We start from the raw sequence: 26,360 nt of genomic DNA on the forward strand, positions 1-26,360 counted from the left end.
GAACTTGTTCATAATAAATTTGTAAATTTCGGCGAATCAATTGAACTTTCGGTGATGAATCGATGATCATCGCTGGTAGATTGATGTAAGAATATAGAAGGTTTTCGTAATACAGAATTTTGTAACTGATCGTTGACCAAGGAGGAAAGATTTGTGGAGAAGATTAAAAACAAAGCAGAAATCATCCATATAAATTTAAGATAATTTATTTAAATTAAATACATCTCTTAATCATTTTAATATTCATGCTTTATCGAATGCGAATTATTTATTTTCATCAACAATTTTCTTAATGTGATGTAAAGTTTATGAATATGTTGTCGCTTTTAAATCATTTTTATCGCTAATTGTAATGGTAGGATACGAAATATAGCAATTTATTAAAGATTATAATGCTATGCACAGAGGTTTGCTTTGCTATTTTCTTCAAGTGTCATTGTGTGAATATTGACGTATAAGTATAAGATCTACCATAAACAAGTATAATAAATTTACGCATTATCTATTAACTTATCTAGTATAAGAAGGTATAAGAAAATATAAGAAACTTTAAATAAGAAAACGGATAAAATAATTTTAATAATTTGAATATGACGTTACCTAAAGCAAATTTAGTTATCTATATTTATAAATTTAAATTTAGATTTTGTTTATATTGTTATGGCTTGTCAAATCCTGTAGTATTTTCTCCATTGCTGCTGGATTGTCTCTCGGAACCTGCGTAATATTACATACATAATAAAATACATTAGATACATAAATAACATCTAAATCAATAGATGCCCTAGTGTTTCGATATCAAATATGTAAAAAATAATGATATATATATATATTTATTAGATAGATTATAGTTATTTTATTAAAAAAGGTACAGTTTACGAAAATCTAAAAATGGTTGAAAATATATTATTTTAATGTAATTTTATTGATCAAACTTTCTATTCCTATATAAGCGTGATGATAAATTGTTCCAGTTAAGAGAAAAAAAATTATGTATTATAAAATTTAATTCTTTTGTATAAAAGCTAAAATAATTTTTTTTAATGTATTTTAATCTTTAATATTTTTTTATTAAACAATTATGCGGATAATTTATGAAGATAATTTTTTAAGATAATTTATTAAGATAATTTATTAAGATAATTTATTGAATAATTATGCAGAAATAAGGAGCCACTTCCGATTTCGATAATTTTGAAATTTGTTATCAAAAGGTTATCACTTTAAGTTAAGTAATGTTGTACAGCTGGGTTTCAGCCAGCCTTCGTAATTTAAAAGTTTATTTTGTTATTAAAAAGTTAATAACAAAATAAATTTAATAAAACAAATTTTTTTCTGACGCTATGTATAATTAAGAAATAATTATATTTGAAATAATTTAGTGTTATGTGTATATTATAAAGTGAAAGTGTTTTAGAGTATCGCGTTTTATTATCGAAATCATAAGGCACATTTATCTCTTTTCGCGATTTTATATATATTATTTGTTTATGCGACAAATTATAGTAAAATTATTCTAAAATCATAATTCTCGTGTCATTATCTTGTTACAATAATAGTGCAATAAAGTTATATATCGTATGAAGTTAATATCAAAAGTATCACGTAAATTTTGCGATTGCCGTATTCTGTTGATTAATAAGCACGCGGTCACACTAATTTAACGCGAATGTTTATACGAGTGAGTAAATAAAACTGCAACAAATTATGAACAAAACAGAAAGAGTAGGAGAAGATGCAGGCCTGACGTGTCATCGGTCAATGGCGGAACAATCGTAAAGTTAACAATTTATAAATCTTATTAAATCTATTAGTAAAATTAATTACCCGTTTATCTTTTTATGTACAATACAAAATATTCTGGTTGTTATTTTAAAATAATTATGAAAATCATATTTTTATATAAAAGACAAATATTTATTTATTATATGTCTATTGTATTTTATTAGCTCATATTTAAAAATATTTCCTTCTCTTTGACAATTAAGTAATTCCTTTTTATTAAATATCTATTTAAAGAAAAATTTAATTGCGCGTGGTAAATATTTTTTAAATAATTTTTTGATAACCAGTATTAAATACATAGAGCACATATTTTGATTTTAAATTTTACTTATTATAAATTAATCTCGAGGACTCTCCGCGACAATACTGAAGTTGAATAAAAAGAGAAAAAATGATTTTTATGTACATACCATATGCCCGGCTCTGTTGATCCAATACATTCCGAAATTGTCAACAGTTTTCAAATAGCCCTCGATATTGTCTTTAATAACAAGCGGTACTCTCACCACGACACGCTTCCAAGTATCAGCTTCTTTCCATTTTAGTTTATCGACCCAAAGAAGGGTGCCTAAAATATTATAAAGTAACTACGGATTATACGAGAACAATAATAATAAAAAAATAAAACAATAAAATATTAGAATAGAATAGAAAGGAAATAATAATACGTATAAAAAAACTCATATAGTGAATAATGTCAGTAAGAGCGTTAGCACAGTATATACATATTAATAACTCTTTATTGATGATGCAATTGAATTAAATTATTATAATATGAAGGAAAGAATTTCTGTTTACTCGACTATTTGAGGTATATCTATTCTTGATATTATTTTGTATTTTAATGGAAATAATGTTTTAATTTATTTCAATATATTTCTGTTATTTGTATTCAAACTTGCCATAATGGTTTTAATGTTTTGATTTATTTTACAAATTTTTGTTACCCATTTTTTTATTTGTGTCAACGCCATTAGCGTTACTCATTACTCATTATATGTTGTACCGCATAGGAGAGAAACAAATTGACTTACCCTGTACGTCGACAATTAAGTCCAAGTGTCCATTGTATACGAATACCTTCAAATTCGTCTCATTAAGCAATGATTCCACTGAAACAAAATATTTGCATTTAGTGAGTGAATTTCGAGATTTTAATATAATATAAAATATATAAATCGAGAGATCGTAATTATCGATAAATCGTTATTATACGCGAAATGATACATCTTGACATTGCGCGAAAAATTCAGTTACAGAGCAAAATATATGTGTCGCGACAGGTTTAAGTTTACACACATACATCTATGTAAGCTTTCCCCTCTTGCTTTATAAATTTATATAAATAATCATTTAAAAATGATTCAACAGCTTTCCAGAAGCTTATAAGTTCTAGTTTTTATATTCGTTTCACTTGAAAGCAATGATAATGCTTCATTAAACCACACTATTCTTTTTGTTTTAATATTAATATTAATTTGGCATATTTGGCTGATACCTATATTAGTAACAGGCTTCATAAAATCTTCTGTTAAGAAGTCGAAAACTTTATCAGATTGGTCGCCATGATAGGCTTCAAGACCGAGCGCTTCTTTTACTGCACCGTTCATTAAAGCATCAAGCGAATGGGTCTTACGTCGAACAAAATGTCGATATATATATTCTGCAATTTGTCGAAAAAACAATATATACGTGATAATAATTATTATACTTATTATTATCTATTACATATGTTATCTATTATGATTGTGTACCTCCATCAAGGGATAATACGCTTTGAGACAAGAAATGATGGCCCAAATATTTCCTTCTTTCCAGAATATTGTAGAAATCAATGTTATAAGTTGTGTCCAAAACGATATTTTGAGTATAAGCCCAATACTTAGTTGCTATTTTCCACTCGCCACTTTCAACTTTAGCTTTTGTCATTTTTGCGGCATCTTCAATTTGTTCAAGACCTTGTGTATCAACCATACCCTGTTAAAAATATCCAGGAATTTTATAACAATGTATAAAGAATGAAGAATTTTGTAAAAGAAAAAAATTACAGAAAAATCCAGTAAATTTTATTACAGGGGCATGTTTTCTCTTTTTCAGTCATATAATTATTTATCGATTATTTTTATATAATATCGTCTAAAATGGACACTTTACAATAGATTTTGTACAGATGCCACAAAGACGAGTAATTAAATACTACCGTGCTAAACAGATATGGCGCCCATGTCATTACAGAGTCGATAGGAGAAATCCAAGCATCCCCAAGTGCAACGCCCTGTAGATTACTTTCAATATTGCCAGCTTTTTGAGCCTATGGAACACAAGTTTGCGTTGACACACATGAAAAGTTTTTATTTAGTAAATCGTTGTTTGTTTATTGAACATTATTATTAGTAACAATTACTAAAGTTATATTTACAAATATTATGACTCATAGAAAAAGAAAGAAAGAGAGAGAGAGAGAGAGAGAGAGGGAAATGTTTTTTTTAATTATCTTAAATATCTCTGTTGTTTTTTATAATATAAAAATGTATCTCAAAAAGAAATTGTTTGCTTTAAATATATACCTATATACTTATATATTTAAATCTGATATAATTGATACTAATTTTTTTAAATGTGTACTCATTGTCAAGATTTTGAAATCATCGATATTTCCTTTAAATAGAACCGTTTAATTGTTTTATTTATTACTTTTTTTAATTAGCACGTTTGTGTTTCTTACTCGATCCCAGACAAGTGCAAACTCCGCGCCCATTTTTCCGCCATATGATTCAGTGGTGATATATGTTGGGACAGACTTAAATTTCGGTAATTGTTTGTAGAATCCTTGCATACATTCTAGAAGATCGCTCGCAATCTGAGCATTTGTTGTCACGAATCCCTTTGAACCAGTAACGTAACTAAAGCCAGATCCAACAGGGTTATCGATGAAGAGCAGATTGTAATTTTTGACCTATGACACAAAAAAGTAATATATTAAGAACTATCTACAAGCTTTATTTTAATAGATTTATAATCAATGGATTTGAAAAAGCTACATTTCTTTAATTTTATTATTCTGTGATTTTATTTTTAATTTTTCATGAAAATTATTATTTGTTCTACGTTTTTTCTATTATATTGATTACGGCGTACTACTTTTTATATTTTAATAAATAGATTCTCAATTATTAATAATTTAAAAGTTATATACACATGACTGTAAATATAAATTATACGTGATTTCGACAGAATAATATCCTATATGTTTTTGTATTTCACACATAATTAATTACCCAAGTGTAATTCCTTGGATTTAAATCTACATCAAGAGGTCCTATTTCCTCGAAATTTCCATACGCCGTCGAAGATGCACCTGGTCCACCTTGTAACCAGATGATTAGTGGTTTGTCGTAATATGATTTAACGTCTGCTGCCGTAGTATAGTAAAGCCACCAAAACATGTTTGCATAAGGACGTACTTGAACATAGCCCCATTCTTGTTCTCCAGGACCGAATCCTTCTTTCCCTTTGTTGATTAAAAAAATTTTATTTTTAATAATTATATTAATAAATTTAAAAATTGTGGCTAACAATTCAATGTATAATTGATATCGGAAATTAATCGCAAAATTATGTCAAAGAGAGAGGTGATTTTCGTAATTGTGATGGTATAGATAACTTGTTTACTTTGTGTCGTGTATACAAAGTCATTTTATCATATTTTTATTAATATTTACGAAAAATACTTCAAATGTTTTCCTTCTGATGTTAAAATTATTTTATTTTAACACAGTTGCGAATTTCTTAAAAACTTTTTTTCCTGTTCGTATATATGCATTTGTTTTACTTCTTGTTGTAATTCTTGTATCAGTTCTTGTATCATTTATTGATGACATTAAATTATGATTTATTATAAAAGAATTGTACAAGATTGATATAAGAATTATACAAGATAAATTGGAATGTAAAATGACCATTTGACTTTTGGTTTATCCCACTGGAATCATGTCTTTTTTTAATAATTTGATTTAAATATTATCAAATAACAATAACTAATATCATTGTATTATAAGTAAATTTAAGTATTACTAGAACAACACAAGCGCGTACTATGCGTGCGCCATTCTTCTATTTTATGTTAAAAAGAATAATATTTTTAAAAAAATAATATAAAGTTTGTTTAAACTCGATTAATATTTTTTCACAGAAATTAGCTGATTAAAGCGTTAATTTGCTAATTAAATTTTAAAATAATAATATGGTAAAAAATTAAAATAGTTATATGTTGTAAATAATATGTTATAATACCTTATTCTCAATTAATATTTTATGACAGAAATCAGCTGATAACTGTCAAAAATATTGACCGTGTTTAAAGTATTATAACATTATTTAAAACATTATTTTAATTTTTATAACATATTATTTTAAAAATTAATTAACAAATTAACGCTTTAATCAGCTGATTTCTATCAAAAAATATTAATAAAGCGAAAATTTGCTAATTAAATATTCTAGCTTACATATTTATATTTATATTGTGTATGTTATAATTTGCTAATTAAATTTTAAAATAATAATATGGTAAAAGTTATAAAATAGTAATATGTTGTAAATAATATATTATAATACCTTATTCTCGATTAATATTTTTTCTTTCTAAAGCTATATTTTTTCGAACGAATCTCCTTCGAGTTTTAATTAATTATTAATATTAAGTCATGTATATAGTATCGCGCGCGCGCTATTAGAGTGAAGTTGCCGATTGTTTGTAGCCTCGGCCATTACCGAAACGCCGCGAGTATCAGGTAGTTCGAGCTGCGTCCCGCTGTGATTAATTAGTAAGCATAATCGTTAGAAACGATTTCTAACCTTTGTATTGTAATATTTATCAATCGCATATCATAATTTCAATGTTAATATGTAGTCGTAATTGTTCGAAACGCATATTTCGCGAAAAATTCGATGCAAAATCTCTTGCCAACATAACCCAACTTAATCTGTTTTCACGCGCGCGAATGTGTTGCAATCTGTCGATATATCTATCGTTAATTCTAGCTTACATATTTATATTGTGTATGTTATAATGCGAAATAATAAGATTATTCTAATATATGTATGTATTTTATTTGTTACAGGTAGCATTGCGATTCACGCGTCGTGTCGGGAGTGCCGTGTAAAGTTTCGCGTGTCGGAAATGTCGTGTAAAGTGTCGGGCAATCGTAATTATTCGTGTTTTCGCGAGTGTCGTGAGTGCTACCATGAACAGTAAGAGAGGAGGAGGAGGCCCTGGAAGGCATCGGGCGACAGCGGGGCAACTGTAAGGTATGCAAAATACCTAAAATACTTTTTTTTTAAACTGCATCGAGATATATTCAACCGTTTCCAGACTTTCAAAACATCCTGTACACACACATACACCCCCCTCCCACACACACATGTATATATACATAATTTGAATATTTTGTTTTCAGATCAATGCTGTGTACTACACTCCGCTATTGCACGTATCGGTGAGTGAGAAATTGTTTATTTCGATCGCGTTGAAAGTATTATAGCATCCCTTTCTAAAAAAGGCATGTTAAGTCGATTCTCGCAAGTATTGTTGCATCTTTTTCGCGATGCTTATTTACTATCTCGATTCGCATTGTACGTTATATTCGTAGCATCGAGAGGCTGTCATCGCGAGAGTTAGTAGTTTGACAGTTTGTTTAAAATAAAATTAAATAAAAAGTAACATGTTATAATACTTTAAACTCGATTAATATTTTTGATAGTTATCAGCTGATTTCTGTCAAAAAACATTAATCGCGGATAAGGTATTATAATATATTATTTACAACATATTACTATTTTAATATTTTTTACATATTATTATTTTAAAATTTAATTAGCAAATTAACGCTTTAATCAGCTGATTTCTGTAAAAAATATTAATGAAGCGTTAATTTGTTAATTAAATTTTAAAATAATAATATGTTAAAAATATTAAAATAGTAATATATTGTAAATAATATGTTATAATACTTTTAATTTGATTAATATTTTTTGACAGAAATCAGCTGATAACTGTCAAAAATATTAATCGAGTTTAAAGTATTGTAACATATTATTTAAAATTGTAACATATTATTATTTTATTTTATTTTATTTTGAACAAACCAGCATACTGCTAACTCTCGCAATGACTTAACATGCCTTTTTTTAGAAAGGGAAAACAAGATGATCATCCTTTGTTCGCACAATGCGCATAATAAATAAAAATACAAATAAGTTATCTTTCAATGAATACTTGAGTACTTCTTTTATGAATAAAATAAATTGCATGAACATATGAAATTAGAAATTATTATTTCTTAGCACCGAGCTTCTAGACAAAATATTACGATAATAATTAGCATAATATTAGCAATAATTCGAAAGTTGATGCGCAAAGACGAGCAGCTGAAATGATATCTGTTTGCTGAACGAAGACTTAGATAAAAAATGCTTATACATAATATACAGCTCTCGTTTTTTAAAAATATCTTATTAAGAAATTATAATAAAAAAAGAAAATATATATGTAGGGTGTGTTTTAAAGATACACATTTGCCTAGTTTCCTGGGATACTTTGTATAATTCGCGCACGTTATTTCAAATATAGATGTGACACTTTCACACGTACTTTTTTATCTGTCATATCTAACAGTCAAAATTAGCTGTACGATAATGTATGATAAAATCTATCGCGTCGATTCTAAATTTGTATTTTATCTTACCAATACTGCCGGAAACCAAGCACAATATAGTGAAAATGCCAATAAGCCACTCCATTGCTTTCTCGTCTTTCTGTTGCGAAATCTTTCATCTAACTAATCGTTGAAACTACTTTGCTATACACAGAAAGCGTATATAAATATGCCCTTTATTGTCTTCTCGTGTTTACGCGACCGTACGAGATCTTTCGAATATTAATCATTGACATAACATTGCTACACAAAACATATATAAATATGAATATTTATTCTATTTATAGTATGTTTATAATCCGCTACTTTATTTCATGTATACTTGTGACATTTTACTTGTGAAATCTCGCCTATATATCTGCCATAATTAACAATTAGAGAGAATTAACCGTTAATACAATATTATAGAATAGCAAAATCTATTGCGCCAATGCAGGATTTGAGTTTTATCTTACCGATACTTTCAGAAACAAAACACAATGTAGCAAAAATGTAAATAAGTAATCCTTTCATCGTCCTTTCGTGTTTCTGCGGCTTTCGAAAACTAATCGTTGAGTTTATTAACGTATGATTTTATGTCCTTTTATCTGTATCTTTTTTTTATCTAATATATTTCAAATAAATATAGATTAGATATACATAATCATCCATCATATAATCTATATCAGTTAAATACGTCGAGATATTTTACGCTCAATATAATACTTTTTCCTTTCTAATTAATTATTGGCTGAAGTTATCCAGCAGATTAATTTTTTTTATCTTCTTAACGCTTGTCTTCATATCTTTAATTTGCGATAGACAATGAACTGATTTCTCTATTTACGATGTCGAACACTAAGTAAACTTTATACAGATTTGCTTTTTGTGTAGCAAGATTTTATTTTTCTAAAATAAAGTATTTTTTTACAATTTATTGCTTGCAAATGTCCGTGTATATGAAATCGAGTATCATTATTATTATATTAATGTTATCGAAATCATATTTTTTTACAATAAAAGATACATGTCGTAAAACTATGTTTGCGACTGTCTGGTAAATTTCTGTAGAATGTTGTCGATGCTAAATGTCATTGTTTTGGCAATGTGCCCTGGAGACTTCGTATATTCGGCTGCGGTAAATTTCACCATGGCGTTTTCTTCATTTATTTCATTAATTTTACTTTGTTGCTGAAGTTTCTCTTGGCATTTTGTCAAGTTGGGTAAAAATTCGGCCTGTAAATTAAATTCATATTTCAGTACCATAAGATTATCATTTCGTGTTATAAAACTGGTATTTTTAATCATTTAAATATATCGATATTATGCATTCGTCAGCCAGAAGCCTAATTTCAAATGTTGAAGAACACATGGCATTTAATATGTATCTCAAACAACTAGAAAGAGAGAAAGAAAGAGAGATTAAAAGAGAGAGACAGAGAGAGAAGATAAGTTAACAATTTTTCAATTATTCATTCAAGTACATACATATTAAACAAAAAAGTTAAGCGATATCGCGCGCAATAATAATATAATCTCGTAAAAGATTAAAATTCTGCATACCGATAATCCCGCGGGCTTCTGCTTGTCTTGAGCAAAGGCTCGCTGCCTTCTCGTTCTTCTTCGTCTGTAATTGCCACATTCGAACATATCAGTGGCAGATGGATCGAGCGTCCAATAACTTCCCTTTCCTGCCGCATGATCCTCGTCATTGTCCAAGCTCGTCTTGTTTCGCGGTATCTTCACGAAACAATCGTTCAAACTAAGATTATGCCTTATGCTGTTCTGCCAACCTTGCCGATTCTCCCTGTAGTAAGGAAACTTGTCCATGATGAACTTGTAAATTCCGGCGAGCGTAAGTCGACGTTTCGGCGACGAATCGATGGCCATCGTTATTAGGGCGATGTAAGAGTACGGGGGTTTCTCGTAATGCGGGATTTTGTAACTGATCGCGGTGGTTGGCCAAGACAAGCTCGGTGTCTGACGCTCGAAGATCGACCCGGAAACGTCGGCGCGAAACATTTCCGGAACGACGACGTTCGTAAATCCGTAGATACGTTTCGCGCACATCTCGTATAACGTTTCGGTCGGAAACATCCACCAGTACTCCTGATATCGACGTAGATCGCACACATGATTTTTCGCATCCTCGAGAAAATGTTGAACTTGACTGGGATAATCACTTGGTTGCATCTTGGTGAATCCTTTCGAGCATCCAGGACGAAAGAAAAAATTAAATCCCGTAGAGTTTGTCTCTTTCTCTTTTAATGACACGCTTCGAAAATTTCACCGGATACAATACCGCAGTTATTATGTTAATAATCGTGAAAATAGTAATTGGTATACAATAAAAAGAAAAATTACTCGGTCAATTCTACAGTATATTTTCTATATATTGCCGTGCTAGAAAGAGCGAATTACACTGATGTAATCGTCAGATCGAGAGAGATCTGCAACACGGTACCCTGCTGATTAGGGCATAGACTCGTTGCGCGTTCGGTGTGCATCCAGTTCTCGTACGAGAAGGATGTTTAATTTGACACGAGAATCTAAAAGTCGGTCCAACCCCGCCCCTGTCGATGCCTTTCCAGGGAACACCCGTTTACGTTCTCGTAGGGAGGCGGTTACCTAGTCCGGGACCGCACTACGTGTTTTATTGCTGTTTACACATATGCCGGTTCAACACCCACGTCGGCAGTAACCGCGACGATATATAAACAGAACGTTGCGGTAATTATATCGAAACCGTATGGTTTCTCGGAAGTTCCTTCCTTCTTAACCGATATTGCGTTTACGATGTAGAGACATATAGATATGGGGAGAAGATTAAAAAAGTAGCAAAACATACACATAGTTTAATACAAAGATTATTTATGTTTAAATTACACGATTAAATACATCTCTCTACTTAATCAGTTTAGTATTTATATATATACATGCTTTATCGGAATTATTTTTATTAATAATTTATTTCAGATAAAAAGTTAAAAGAAATGCAAATCTGGTACGAATGAATTATTGTGTACTAAAGAGTACAAAACAAATTACATATAATATAAATTATACGACAGTTTTAATTTAACACACATATAATAATATAGTCAGAATTATTCTTTAATAATTAAATTATCATAATTATTTTAATTGTCTTCTTCTTTTTCTTAAATAATAAATGTATAAAATAGTTTTAGTAATTTGAGTGTTGCGTCATCTAAATTATATACGTATTTAGTTTTTATATTTACAAATATAAAATCTAAAAGGTTTTACTTTTGTTCACTCTTTTGGGGGGCCTGTCAGGTCCTCTAGTATTATCTTCATAGCTGCTGGATTGTCCTTCGGAACCTGTGTAATTAATATTAAACACACATTAAAATACATTATATACATAAATGTTATTTAAATCAAAATAGGAGGTGACATTTCGATATTAATAACATAAAATAATGATAGATCGATTATCACTAGATAGAAAATTATTTTTTCGGAAGTAAGACAGTCTACTCGTCTAAAAATGGTTAACAAATGATATTATTTAATCATATTTTATTGATTAAATCTACTTTTCTTATAAAAGTGTCATCATAAATTGTTTCAATTGAGAATAAAAAAAAATTATGTATATGTACTGTAAAATTTAAATTTTTATATTATCATGCGCGCTGTTTCAGTATATATTTATTAAAATTGTTTTATTCGATAAAGTATACAATATACAATACGAATGTGTATTTGTATGTACATGTACATATGTATAAGTATGTACTTAAAAATTTTCCGATCAAGAATCTCTTAAAGAATAATATGTATCGATAAAGATGATACAATTTTAGAGTAATTAAAGATAAAAAAATTAATTCAAGAAAAATTATCTCTGCTAAAATAACTAACATGTATTTTAATTCATATGTTAATCTTTAATAATTAATTTTTTATTAAAGATTCTTATTAAACCAAATGGTATTCTTTATCCATAAAGCGAGCGTCATGAACTTTTTTTACATTAAATTTTTTTCTATTTTTAATTACCTTAATTGTATTATCTTTATTGATACGCTATATTATGTTTTGAAAAATTCTTTATCGGAAAATATATATCTCGGTTCTATAATTATATTAATACATATACACCTCCCGCAAAAATACTTAAGTAAAATAAATAATTATATTAGATAAAGCAATTTTAATATTAAAATATGATAATAAAAATATATGAAAGTAATGATAAATCGAGTAAGTGACACATACCTACACACATCGATTGTATGTGAGCTTGATATTATTATTGTATTATGATCATATTATTGTGAATTTTGCCGGCGTATAACGCGCTACCGTTTGTAAATAGCTCCCTATCATTAGGCCACAATAGAGAAAATATTAGGAATAAATATTAAATATTAGGAATAAAAGAATTATTTTAAAATAATAAAATCGAAAAGATTCTAATATAAAAATATTTAATATTTATTCCTAATATTGTTTCTATTGCGCGCAGGGCCTTACAATAGTCGGCGGCGGTGACGAACTTGTTATCATTCACGCGGCGACACTCGAGCGAAAAGGTAGCGGTGAGAGCCGCTTTTCGTGCATTATATTCTTCGATAAATTCCGTATCTTATCGTACAATTAGCGATTAAAATGATTAATAAGCGTATCGAAGCGATAATGTGATCGAGGAAGGCTTTTTGCGCGATTCATTCATTTCGCGAATCCGAATCCGAAACGCGGTAGGGAATAGCGATGATAAATTATTTCGATATTTAAAATTACAGTAATTACTTTTTCTTTAATGTTTAAATTCAGTTATATCTTGCATCTCGCCACGAACTTTTTTCATCGATTCTAATTACATACATTTGCTGGCAATCGAAAACGCGGAGTAATATGTAAATTATCGGAGCAAACGATTCATGTACGTATGTTTGTTAATTTAAATCGATTGTTTATTAATAATTAATCAGGAATTTATATCTCGTACGCAATATTTTATTTCGATGATATTATTTTCGTAAGACGTTTAATTAGTTATATTTACCTAATATCATATAATATCATTAAAGTTATCGATGCCACTCTGAAATTTTTCGCTCATAGACAAAACATCGCGAATGTGGGACAGATCGGTAGAATGTAAACAAGCAAAAATCGGTCGATGTTAGCCACGAGTTTTGCTGTTTATTGACCATACCACGGTGTGGTATGTGTTATACAAGTTAGTTCTGCGTGTAGCATCATCGTAATATAACGTATTTCGCGAGATTTATTTGATCAAAGTCTGTCGTGTAAATAATCCTAATTTAATTACATATATTTTCGAATATCGCGTGAGTTTTATCGAATATCGCGTGCAAATTTATCTCTCTTCCATTTTAACATATATATTTACTTATAAATATTATATAGAGCAAAATTACTCTACGATTATAACTTTCACGTTGTTCTCTCTCGTCACAATAATGCAGTGAAGTGTGTGTCACATGAGGTTAATGTCAGAAGTGCAAACGCAAGTTTTGCGATACATCACACTAATTAATGGCAAGTGTTCGCCTAGTGAATATTATGAAACTGCAATAAAAAATGAATAAGACAGAAAGAGGAGGAGGAGAAGCAGACTTCTGAGGTTGCATTGAGCAACGGCAGAGCAATCATAAAGTTAGCAATTCATAAATCTTATTTAAACTATTTGTAAAATTAATTACTCGTTTATCTCTCTCTAACACGTGTTAATTATTTTAGTAATTTTGTATCACTTATGAGTACGTTTTCATATTCTGATTTTATATAGTCTATCCATGCGCATGTTCGGGAATTTAACTTATATCACTTATGAAAAATAACAAAATAAAATTCAACGAGCGAAATATTTGTTAAAGAATATTTTTTGTATAAATAATTTTTTGAAATAAATCAATTTTATAGTATTATAAATGATAAAAATATAGATATTGATACTTTCGAAATAATTTTTAATGTATTGTATTTAAAATAATTTTAATAGCATCTGAATAATATTTAAGTATTAAAATGTGTTTATTTGCTAAAAAATATTTCACGAATTATCGTATTAATTAATTAATGACGAATTTACATCTCTCTCAATTAACGTCGTCAAATTATATATGTTGTTTTCTACACATAGGACACAATGGTATAATGTAAAAATCTGTGATCATTGAAATCTCTCTCTCTCACTTTGCATAAATATATAAAGGCATATAATTTATAAAGCACATATTTTAATTTAGAATTTTACTTATTACGAATTAATCTTGAGGATCGTTCGCGACGATATTACAATAAATACGGAAGTTGAATGGAAAGAGAGAAAGTGATTAGTATGTATATACATACCATATGACCGGCTCTGAGGACCCAATACATTGAGAAGTTATCTTGACGTTTGTAATAGCCCTCGATAATATTTTCAGCGACGAGTGCTTCTCTAATCGTTTCATTTTTCCAAGTGTCAGCACCTTTCCATTTTAGATTGTCGATCCAGACATTGATACCTAAATGTATAATAAAGTAACCAGGAATTATACGGGAACAGTAAAAAAAACAAAATATTATGCGTAATAACTCATATATGATGATACATGAATAATATCGGCGTTAGCACAGGATATACAGAAATGTTTATTATTGGCGATGCAATATTAGAAAAATGATAATTTTATATGAGAAAAATACTAAAAAAGTAGAATAATATTTTTGCATGCGAGGTTTAGTTTTCCACAAAATTGATTGTGAAAAAAATACAAAAAATTAATATCTTTTAAAACTAGAACAATTTTTAATAAAAAATTGTTAAAATGTACATTATCAAAATATGAAGGAAAGAAGAATTCAGCAAATTTTCTCATCTATTTGAGAAATATCTATGTTTGATGTTATTTTGGATTTTAATGATATTTCAATTTTTGTTTCAAAATTCATATTTTTATCATTTACATTCAAGATTGCTATAATGTTTTAATGTTTTAATTTATTTTATAAATTAACAAGTATTAATTTTATTACAATTGTTTTATTTGTGTTAACGCTATTAGCATTACTCATTATGTGGTGTAGCGTATAGGAAAAAATAAACTAATTTACCTGGGATGCAAACAAGTACGTCCAAATGGCCACCGTATACGAATACGTTTAAGTTGGTTTCATTAAGCAATTGTTCCACTGAAACAAAATATATTTGCATTTAATGAATTAATTTCGAGATTATAATGTACTATAAAATATATAATATATAAATAAGTCGCAGTTATTATACGAGAAATAGTACATCTTGACATTATGCGAAAAATTCAGTTTTAGAGCAAAGCGTCTGAACGTATGTGTTGTGACAGTTTTAAGTTTACACATATATAGAAGCTATCTCTCTCTTTTACTTTATAAATTTAATGATTTATGAAATATTTTTCCGAAAGCTTCTAGCTTTGATATTCGTTTCACATCACGTGGAAACAATGACAATGCATTACTACTTTTTCCTCTTATTTTTATTTTAATAATAATTATATATATTTTAATAATAATATTAAAATATATAATAATATTAAATATATATTTTATATTATATATTTTAATAATAATTATATATAATATAATAATTATATATTGTATATGATATATTTGTCTGATACCTATATTAATAGTAGACTTCATCATTTCTGGTTTTAAGAGCTGGAAAACTGTCTTAGATTGGTTACCATGTCCAATTTCAAGACCGAGCGCTGTTTTTACTGGGCCATTCATCAATTTCTCAAGTGCTTTAGTGTCAGGTATAAAATATCGATGTAAAATCTTGTCTGCAATTTATTTGAAAAAAAGATATATGTATATTTGATAATGATTATTACGTTAAAATTATTATCTATTATTATTATCCATCATGATTATATACCTCCATCATAAGATGATATACTCTGCAAATCGTCCGTCGAAAAATTTTTTTTTTCTATAATATTGTAGAAGTCAATATCGTAAGTTATTAATGTAATTATACCTTGACTGAAACCAAAATACTTTGTTGCCTGTGTCCAGTCGCCAGCATCAACTAACCTTTTTGTCTTTTGTGCTACATCGTTAAGTGTTTCAAAACCTCCTATATCTACTATACCCTGCGAAAAATGTGCAAAAAGTAACAATACATACATAATAAAAAAAAAAGTTTTAAATAAAAGTAATGGGTATAATACCAATGAAAAAAAGGGTGAAAGAAAGATGGCAGAGAAAACAAGTAAATTTTTTTACTGGGATGTCTGTTTTTCTCTTTTTTTTCGGTAGTATCACTACTTATCAATTATTTTTATATTTATATTATCTATTATAAAATCGGTGCATTTTACAATGGATTGCATATTTTCATACACATGCCACAAAAGTAATGAATAATTAATTAATACCGTATTGAGTAGAAATGGCGCCCAGTTTATTACAGAGTCGATAGGCGAAATCCAAGGACTTCCAAGTGTAATTCCCTTTAGATTACTTTCAATAGTGCAATTCTTTTGGGCCTATAAGAAACACAAGTTTTGTTATGTGAGACAGATGTAAATTTCTCTTTATTAAATTGTTACTTTATTTTATTGAATACTGTTATAATTATAAAACCTATTTACAAATATTGTGGTTTTAGAAAAAGAAACACAGAGAGAGAGAGAGAGAGAAAGAGAGAATGTTTTATAATTATTTTAAATAATTCTCTGTTGTTTTTTACAATACAAATACGTGTCTCAGAAAGAAATTGTTTTCTTTAAAGATATACACATATACAAATATATTTAAATCTTATATAATTGATAAATTTTTTTAAAGTTTATACTTTCTCTCTCTCTCTCTCTCTCTCTTATCAAAATTTTTTTAAATCATCAATATTTCTTTAAAGAAAACTGTATAATCGTTTTATTTATTAATATGTTTAATTAACACGTTTGTGTTTCTTACTTGATCCCAGACAAGCGCAAACTCCGCGCCCATTTTTCCACCATACGATTCAGTGGTGATATACGTCGGGACAGGCTTAAATTTCGGTAATTGTTTGTAGAATCCTCGCATACATTCTAGAAGATCACTCGCGATCTGAGCGTTCGTCGTCGCGAATGCCGATGTACCATTAACATAACTAAAGCCAGCGCCAACAGGATTGTCGATGAAGAGTACATTATAATTTTTGACCTATGACACAAATATATATTAAGGATTATTTACAAACTTATTTTAATAAATTTATAGTCAACAGATTTGAAAAAGCCAAGTTTCTTCTAATTTTTATTATTTTTGTTATAAATTTTTATTATTTTTGTTATAAATTTTTCATGAAAATTCTAATTATCTTTTCTATCCTTTTTTTATTATAGATTGACAATACCGAATCACTCTATACATTTTTTTAATAAATGGTGTCTCAATTATTAATACTGTATATAAGTTACATATAGACACGAAATAAATATAGATATAAATCTAGATATTATACGCAATTCCAACAGAAAATACTTTTGTATATCACGCAATAATTAATTACCCAAGTGTAATTCCTTGGATTTAAATCTACATCAAGAGGCCCTAGTTCCATGAAATTTCCAAACGCGGTCGATGATCCGCCTGGTCCACCTTGTAACCAGATGATTAGCGGTTTGTCGTAACATGATTTAACGTCTGCCGTAGTATAGTAAAGCCACCAAAACATATGTGCATTAGGACGTACTTGAACATAGCCCCATTCTTGTTCTCCAGGGCCGAATCCTTTTTTTCCTTTGTTAATTAAAAAATTTTTATTTTTTATAACTATTAATAAATAAAATTTGTAACTGTGCATTCATAATCGGTATTGGAAAACAGTATCGCAAAATTAATATCGAAGATGGAGGTTATTTTGATACAGATGGTTATGATAATAAGTTTGTACTTGTTTACTTTGTGTATACGAAAAGTTATTTTATCATATTTTTATTGATGTTTACAAGAAATAAATGTTTACAAGAATTTTTTAAATATTTTTTTTCAATTTCCGTTAAAATAATTTACATTTTAATTTAATACAATTGCAAAGTTTTTTGGAAATTTCTGCTTCTGTTCGTATTACTTACATTTTTTCTACTTGCTGTTGTAATTCTTGTATATCATTTATCGATGACGCACAAATACATATAAAATTGTGATTTATTATATTATAAAAAAAATGCAGAAGATTTAAATTGAATGTTGAGGAATTAGTCGACTTTTACCTCATCTCACTCTAAATATTTTTCTCTAATAATTTGATTTAAATATTATCCAATAACAATGACTAATATTATTTTAAGTAAATTTAAGAATTAAAGCAAGATGATAATCCTTTGTTTGCATTGTGCATATAATAAATAAAAGTACAAATAAGTTATTATCTCTTAAAGAGGAGCATATTCTTGAAAGTATTTCTTTTATATGAATAAAATAAATTACGTTATATTTAAACATATAAAATGAAAAATTATTGCTTGCACCGAGGTTCGAGACGAAATATTTTAGTTACGAGCAATGATTCGAAAGTCGATGGCGCAAAGACGAGTAGCTGAAATGGCATCTGTTTGCCAAGCGAAGACTTAGGTAAATTTGCCAAGTCTTAAAAGAAATCGTAAAGTAAACTCTCGCAAAGCTCCGCGTCATCGTGTAATAGAAGCTAGGAATGCAATGATTTAGCATTTTATCACCGATATTACATCAAATATGCAAAATTATGATTAACAAAAACTTAATACATACAACGTAAACGATTTTTAACTATAATTGCCAATAGATTTAAAAATGGAGAATAAAAAGAAAAAAATATATATAATATCAAAAATATCTTATTTAAAAATTATAATAAAAAAAGAATATATATATGTGTGTATGTGTTTTAAAGAATCACATCCATTTAGTTTTTTTAGGATACTTTGTTTAATTCGGCTAACGCGCAAAGCATTTATCAAAATGTCCTTCAATGTCTCCTTATATTTGCGCAGCGAAATCTTTTGAAAATTAAAATTGAAATTGTTGAAATAACATTACTACACAAAAAAATATATAAATAGAAATGTTTATTTTATTTTGCATGTTTATAATTCGCGTTCTGTTATTTCAAATATACTCGTGACATTTCGCACGTAATTTCGTTTACCTGCTGTATTTAACAGTCAAAATGAGCCATAATCAATTAATCATAATCAATTACAATACAATATTATATGATAACAAAATGTATCGCGTCAATGCATGATTGGTTTTTATCTTATCAATCTTTGCAGAAATAAAACACAATATAATGAAAATGTAAATAAGTTTCTCTGTACCTTTTCTGGGGCAAAATCTTTCAAGAACTAACCATTGAAATTACTAACACACGATTTTATGCTTTTTTATCTAATCCCAAATGAAAAAAAATTGAGTTTTTTTATTACTCATATTACACATCAAAAAATTGCAAAATTGCAGCAAAATTATAACGAACAAAAACTTAAATACGTACATATAATTATATATAAAAGTAAACGACTTAACTACAATTGCCAATATATTTTAGAAAATAAAAAATAAAAAGGGAATATTATTGTATAATAACTCTCTCACTGAAATATCTCTCTCTTATTAAAAAATTATAACAAAAAAAGAAATATATATATATATATATATAAAGTATGTTTTAAAAATACAAATCTGCCCAATTTTTTTAGATAATCCTATTATCCGTGCATCTTATTTCAAATTTAGTCATGACACATTTCACACGTAATTTTTTTATCTGACATATCTAATTAAATCAGCTGTACGATATTATATAAGAATAAAATCTGCACAATTTGTATTTTATCTTACCAATACTTCCAGAAATAAAGCACAATACAGTAAAACTGCAAATAAGTAGCCGCTCCATCGTTTTGTCGTGTTTCTGCTGCGAAATCTTTTGGAAACTAATCGTTGAGATTACATTGCTAGACACACAAAGCGTACATAAATATGCCCTTCATCGTCTTTTCGCGTTTGCGAAACGACATCTTTCGAAAATTATCGTTGAAATAACATTGCTAGACAAAATATATATAAATATAAATATTTATTTTAGTTCGCGCGTATGTATAATAATTCTCGTTCCCTTGTTTCAAATATATTCGTGATTTTTCGTACGTAATCTCGCCTATCTGCTATATCTAACAGTCAATATTAGTTGTTAGTATAATATTATATAATATTAATATTATGATGAGCACAAAATGTATCGCATTGATGCACGGTTTGAGTTTTATTTTATCGATAATATTTCCAGAAACAAAATACAATATAGCGAAAATTTAAATAACTATTTCTCTTCATTGTCTTCTCGCATTTCTACGAAATTTTTCAGAAATTAATCATTGAAATTACCAATATACGATTTTTATATTCTTTTATCTGCATTTTTTATCTATATCATAAATAAATATAGATTAGATATATACATGTATAACAAAGTTATTCATCATCTAATCTATATCAGTTAAATACGATTGTGATAATTTACGCTCAATATTTTACTTTTTCCTTTCTAATTAATTGGCTAAAGTTATCCAACAGATAATCTGCTTTTTTTTGTGAACACTTGTCTCCATTTTTTTTAATTTACTGTAGACGATGAACTGATTTCTCTATTTACGATATCGAACGTTATGCAAACTTTGTACAGAATTGCTTTTCTTTTATTTCAAATTGTAAATTCTTTGATTAGACTTAAGTCAACTCTTCCTTGATAAAAATGTCGAGTATAGCTCTTAGATTGTAATACATGGAAAATGGCGTTTTGTTTTTTGAAAATTTAACTCTAGAGAAAAAAATGAGTAAAAAATATTCTTCAGTTAAGTTCAACATAGACTTTATTTTTAGAATTAATTTAGACACAGATATATAATATGAAAAAATAAAGAGGTGTGTAATAAATGATATTTCTGATAAAAAGAAAGCAAACTAATTGTAGACATTGTGTAAATTGATTTTCACAAAATACACTTGGAGAACCTGCTCTTAACGTAATGGATTAATAGCAAGATTAATACTTAATTTACCGGGTTAGAACCGCGGTAAGATTTAGCGTTGCGCGTACATATATGTATAGTACATATCAACCGAGAAAAATAGTTACGGAGGAGAAAGTGCGATGAGACGCCGTCATCGTTCAAGCATTTGAGACCGGTGACCGGGAAAAAAAGCAGTCAAAAAATAAACCCCAAAAATGAAGAAAAAAAACTTTCATTCACGCACGTCGATCTGTTACGCCGACGTCGAGAAAAATACCGATGAGATGCGCGTCTTAAACATTGTATACGTTTATTAATTTGACGCCGTTAACGCCATTCATCCGTGAAATCGGGCTTATGAATCGTCGACACACAAATTAAACTTCCGTGCTCGAGCCTGGCAACATCGTCCATCGTTCGGTAAATTATAAAACGGGGAAGCATCGGGAAGTACTTATTTCTCGAGACATTCTCTTCTCGGCTACGGAAACGCTGATAGGTACATCGCTACGTTTAACTCGTAGTATTAGAAAAGCTCGTAATAGCATCGAGTCATGAAACTGTTATGCCATTATGAAAGGATAAGAGAGAGAGAGAGAGAGAGAGAGAGACGGGTAAAATTATCCGCCTACTTGTATAATAACGCTCGAATTCATCATACGCGTATATCGTTATCTTACGCACGTGAAGCTGCGCGCGAAAATAAATCTCTCATTGCAAAATTGCGATGCAGTTTGCCAGAAGAAATTACCGCATGTCTTCACGCGCGCGTCTATGTCAGCACGTTATATTACGTCGCTCATCTGATTGACATTCAACGCAATGTTTCTCGGAAATTCACTTCTTCGATTTGCACAGTATTCCTAACAGGTTTTTCCATCTATTGCTATATATTCCGGAAATTATCCGCGAAGCATGAAAAGGCCGAGCCTGTCGAAATCGAGAACATGCGAATAGTATTCGTCCCTTACAGCCAACAGCCATATTTATTTGGGACAACCGATTTTAACAGCTAGTCGCGTAAAAGTACGCGAATAAAATAAGTATGTCAAGTGCGTACGTGATTTTAAATTTGTCTATAAGGAAGGAATTTATATAAGAATCTTTTTCTCTCTCTCTTTCTCCCTCCTATGTATTCGAGAAAATATGTTCCGGTCCACAAACAAACAAGTCATTAAAATCCGCCAAAAATACATTTGCTCAAACAGCGTGTCTCGTTTACGCGGCTTGCTGTATATATTTGTTTTACGTTTCGAGTATGGAGGAAGGAATCGACCTCGAGGAGATGGAATCTTAGCACGAGAGAAAGAAAGAGAGAGGGAAAGTCAAAACATCTTAATACATTGTAAAATATTCTTGTTCCATGTACTAATGGCCAGTTTCTTCACCTCCGGTTAAACTATATCTTTGTCTCTTTTCAGATACGTTCTTAAAAAGAGACAGAGATATAGTTTAACCGGAGGTTAAAGTTAATCGGAGGTGAAGAAACTGGCCATAAATCGGACGGGTTTTATATTTATATGCACATAGTAAATACGAGAAATGCACAAAGTGGAAAAGAAAATATTCATTTCTCTATCATTATGGTCACTTAAAATTTAATCATACACACACATACAAATAATTAGTCGGTCGAATCTTATTTTGTCCCGCTAACGCGTCGAGAGAATTTTTATACAGAAAATAATTTTAAAAAAGCGCAAAAACACATGTTTTATTATAATACGTCGTTGCATTTTCACGATATGTATTTAGTAGGTACAACTTTCTTTCGCATACGTCATTGCAATTATTCGCGTCGGAAGTGCGGTACGTTTGTATCGCAATCACGAAGTCGATTCACGATCATCTTTCTCGTCATGCTCGCAAATTGTAGCAATCGGTCACAGGTCAAGACAGAAAGTCTAGCCGAGCCTATGTAATCGACAATCTCTTCGCGGTACAATTCGCGTTCTACATGATATAACAAACACATGGAACCTTCGCATTTGTATGTAACGACGCGGACTGTATCGCGATTGTGCAATGTGCCAGCAGAATCGCCCGCAGGAACTGTTAAATGGATTTCACATAATGTAAAACGCTCGTCTCGGACTTCCTGGTGAGAGAGGAGAAGTCTAGTCTCTTTGTAAGTGAACGGCACAATTTATCATTGTACTCGTATACATGAATCTCTCGCAGGAAGTCAAATTAAGTCTGTAAAATTTAAAAAAAAAATTGGTCGCCATTGATGATCAATTTAATATTGATAAAATATATATGGTACCGATAATGTAGAGAAATTTGTCAAAAGTTTTTGTATAAATATAATAATAATGTTTTACGCTTTTTATACACAGAATAATCTGAAAAAAAAAAAAATTTCTAAAACGTGTTCTCTCTCTCTCCAGGATGGTCTTTTCGTTGTGAAAATTTCTTTACGGACGCCCCGAAAGTAAATTTTAATTGCTAGAAGTCTGTTTCTATCTCATCCGTATAATGTTGAATTCAACCTTATATTATATCTTCTCTCTACCGTGCAAATGACTTGCAATGATTACCACCGTGTACAAATGCGGAAAGAAAGCGAACCTTCCGTGACGCCAACTTTATAGATCTTCCTACGTATAACGTTGCGTGTCTATGTGTATCGTGCAGTTATGAGGAAACTAATTCTCAACAGTTGTTTAATAATATTACTCGTACAAGTGACTCTTCTATATCTATTTGGTGCATCTTTTTTTTTTTTATATTTTCTTTCAAGTTCTTTTAAATTGGATTGATTATGTTGCAACTTAGCTGTTACAAGAGCCCCCGTTCGATATTTATACTTGTCTATCATTTGTCCACACCTTTCGCCTACTTTAACGAGCCGTCGGGCAAATTCGATAACTTGTACTTGAGATTTGCATCTTTGTACGATGGTGCGTTAGCGGCAGAAATCGTGTATCATTCCCGAGGCATAGGTGAAAGTAACCAATTCGATTATCTGCGTGAAGACAAAAAAAGAATCGAAAGGACAGCTGTGCGCTTCAGACGTCGCATCATATCGAAAGAAAGTCAAAGTAATTCCCCATCGTGCGGGGTCCGGATAATGACTCTCTCAGTTTGTCGTTTCCTCGTCGCCACGCGTATGAAAATTGAGAGAGATTCCGCGTGCGGGTTTAAATTCAAATTAGTTTGAGACGAAATAAACATGGAGGATGGTTCAACCGATTTTCCAATCTTCGAGATTGTGGCTTTCTCGAAAAAAAAAAAATATATATATATAAAAAATAGAATCTCGAAAACAAAATTTACATATTCTCAGCTCATCTCCTTATATGGAATTCTCAGCCTTCTGGTCTCTGTAATCTCTCGAGTCGTTATATAGGACATGGAAGAAAGGACAAAAGCCCATGATAAATTAAGTCTGATCATCTAACGCGGGTGCAACCCGGTGCGTCTGCCGACAGACATACCGTCGGTGAAAGGCAACCGCGATGCACTTTTCAGGAACGACAATAACCCTGGGGAAGAAAGTCAGAGTGAGATTCCGCAGGTGGCGATGATGCACCGGTTGCGATGCAAGCGAAAATTATTCTCTCACGTGCATTACGAAATGCGCTTTTCCGTATTGCTGCTATATCGTGGGATGTATCGTGTGCCAGTAAGGCGAGAAAGGCATTTCTTCTGTAATACCCAAGATCTGGGAACAAGATTCTGTATGTAATTTACAGGGACGTGTTAATTTACTTCAATACAAGCGCCGGCAATTCTGCTGTTTTGTTCATCAAATCAATGCGAGCAAAATATAATGAGAGAAAGAGAGAAAAGAAAAGAAAGTAAATTTATTATGTAAATTACATCTCAAATATATATTAATGCCAGAATCATTAAATATGAATATATAATAGTTCTTATTATTGTTATGTCGGCAGAACGCGATCTATTTTTGAAGGAAGATTTTTTATAACAAAAAGTCATATTTTATTTATGGGTATATATTAAACTAATAAAATAATAAATATGGTCGTAAATCTGTACGCGTCTTTTCTAAAACTACAATATTATGGTCAACGATGTAAGATGTAGTAGAAAGTCCAATCCCCTTTAGCGGTAATATAATCATTTAAAAGACTTTGCTAATAATTAGCGAGAAAGTGATCGCTAGTTGTGTATCGTGTATGTTGCATGTCATTGAACATTGGTTGGTTACACATCAGCCTTTACATTTTACATCCGTTATACACGTCGACATTAGATTTACTAATTTGATAATTTTTTTTATCTAGCTCTTGTAATCTTTTTTCTAATCATAGGTTTAAAAATATGACAATTTAATCCTCAATCTTGCTAGACAATTTTTAAAAAATTATATAAGCATTTTTCTTTCACAAAGATTAATTAAATTGTTTTTTTAGACTTATTTCTTTTATATAAATTTCTTTTATATAATTCTATTAATCATATATTTGCATCGTATATTTTATGTTAATTATGCGACTATGAGTTTATAAATTTTTGTGTATAAATATAGGTATAAATATAGGTATAAATATAGGTATACTGTTTTCTCTACAGGTTCTCTCTCTCACTTTCTAGATATAAATTATATTTACAATTCGTGCCACGCAATGAAAAATTTAAATTATTTTTACTGCGAGAGAAGCAAAGGGCAGTTTTTACATCCGTCAAAGAGATATTAAAAATTTGCTTGACCATTTGCATTAAAAAATTCAGTGAATTATATTACGTTTTCATGCTGCCTCCTCGCCTCGAGGCCTCGCATTCACGGTGAAGCATGAACTAGGAAATCCCCTCTTAAGTGAAGATGTGCACGAAGAGTCGAGACCCCCGTATGGCACCGTGGCACTCTTTGTACCCCTCCTCAAATTACCTGCGTGTC

The 26,360-nt window shown here is 29.7% G+C and overlaps 4 protein-coding genes across 6 annotated transcripts in view; 1 reads left to right on the plus strand and 3 right to left on the minus strand.

Moving 5' to 3' along the window:
- Nucleotides 1–26,360, plus strand: part of LOC145946618 (methyl farnesoate epoxidase) — a 107,598-nt gene that overhangs the window by 51,599 nt on the left and 29,639 nt on the right. The window contains exons 1-3 of one of the 3 annotated variants that reach the window (XM_083056363.1): nt 6,566–6,611; nt 6,909–7,095; nt 7,245–7,283. The gene's annotated coding sequence lies outside the window, so the exon portion shown is untranslated. Of the gene's footprint in view, nt 1–6,565; nt 6,612–6,904; nt 7,096–7,244; nt 7,284–26,360 lie in introns of those variants that run through there. The other 2 variants (XM_083056362.1, XM_083056364.1) reach the window with 2 other exon arrangements.
- LOC145946619 (retinoid-inducible serine carboxypeptidase-like) lies at nt 191–9,105 on the minus strand. Its single transcript, XM_083056365.1, has 9 exons — nt 8,957–9,105; nt 5,064–5,296; nt 4,511–4,741; nt 3,986–4,096; nt 3,540–3,762; nt 3,284–3,448; nt 2,820–2,897; nt 2,196–2,353; nt 191–717 (listed from the first exon to the last, which is right to left on the minus strand). The coding sequence occupies exons 1-9, from the start codon at nt 9,012–9,014 to the stop codon at nt 640–642; spliced, it is 1,335 nt and encodes a 444-aa protein (XP_082912491.1). The 5' UTR covers nt 9,015–9,105; the 3' UTR covers nt 191–639.
- Nucleotides 9,232–11,172, minus strand: LOC145946626 (forkhead box C1-B). The gene is made up of 2 exons (XM_083056377.1): nt 10,044–11,172; nt 9,232–9,716 (listed from the first exon to the last, which is right to left on the minus strand). Exons 1-2 carry the CDS (start codon nt 10,671–10,673, stop codon nt 9,519–9,521), a joined length of 828 nt encoding a protein of 275 aa, XP_082912503.1. The 5' UTR covers nt 10,674–11,172; the 3' UTR covers nt 9,232–9,518.
- On the minus strand, nt 11,491–20,401 carry LOC145946525 (retinoid-inducible serine carboxypeptidase-like). The gene is made up of 9 exons (XM_083056156.1): nt 20,322–20,401; nt 18,010–18,239; nt 17,430–17,660; nt 16,889–16,999; nt 16,387–16,603; nt 16,127–16,291; nt 15,582–15,659; nt 14,835–14,992; nt 11,491–11,825 (listed from the first exon to the last, which is right to left on the minus strand). Exons 1-9 carry the CDS (start codon nt 20,377–20,379, stop codon nt 11,757–11,759), a joined length of 1,317 nt encoding a protein of 438 aa, XP_082912282.1. The 5' UTR covers nt 20,380–20,401; the 3' UTR covers nt 11,491–11,756.

The sequence above is a fragment of the Prenolepis imparis genome, unplaced genomic scaffold (assembly GCF_030444845.1).
Source record: "Prenolepis imparis isolate NDT839.2.m4 unplaced genomic scaffold, iyPreImpa1.0 SCAF_17, whole genome shotgun sequence".
Classification (NCBI taxonomy): domain Eukaryota; kingdom Metazoa; phylum Arthropoda; class Insecta; order Hymenoptera; family Formicidae; genus Prenolepis; species Prenolepis imparis.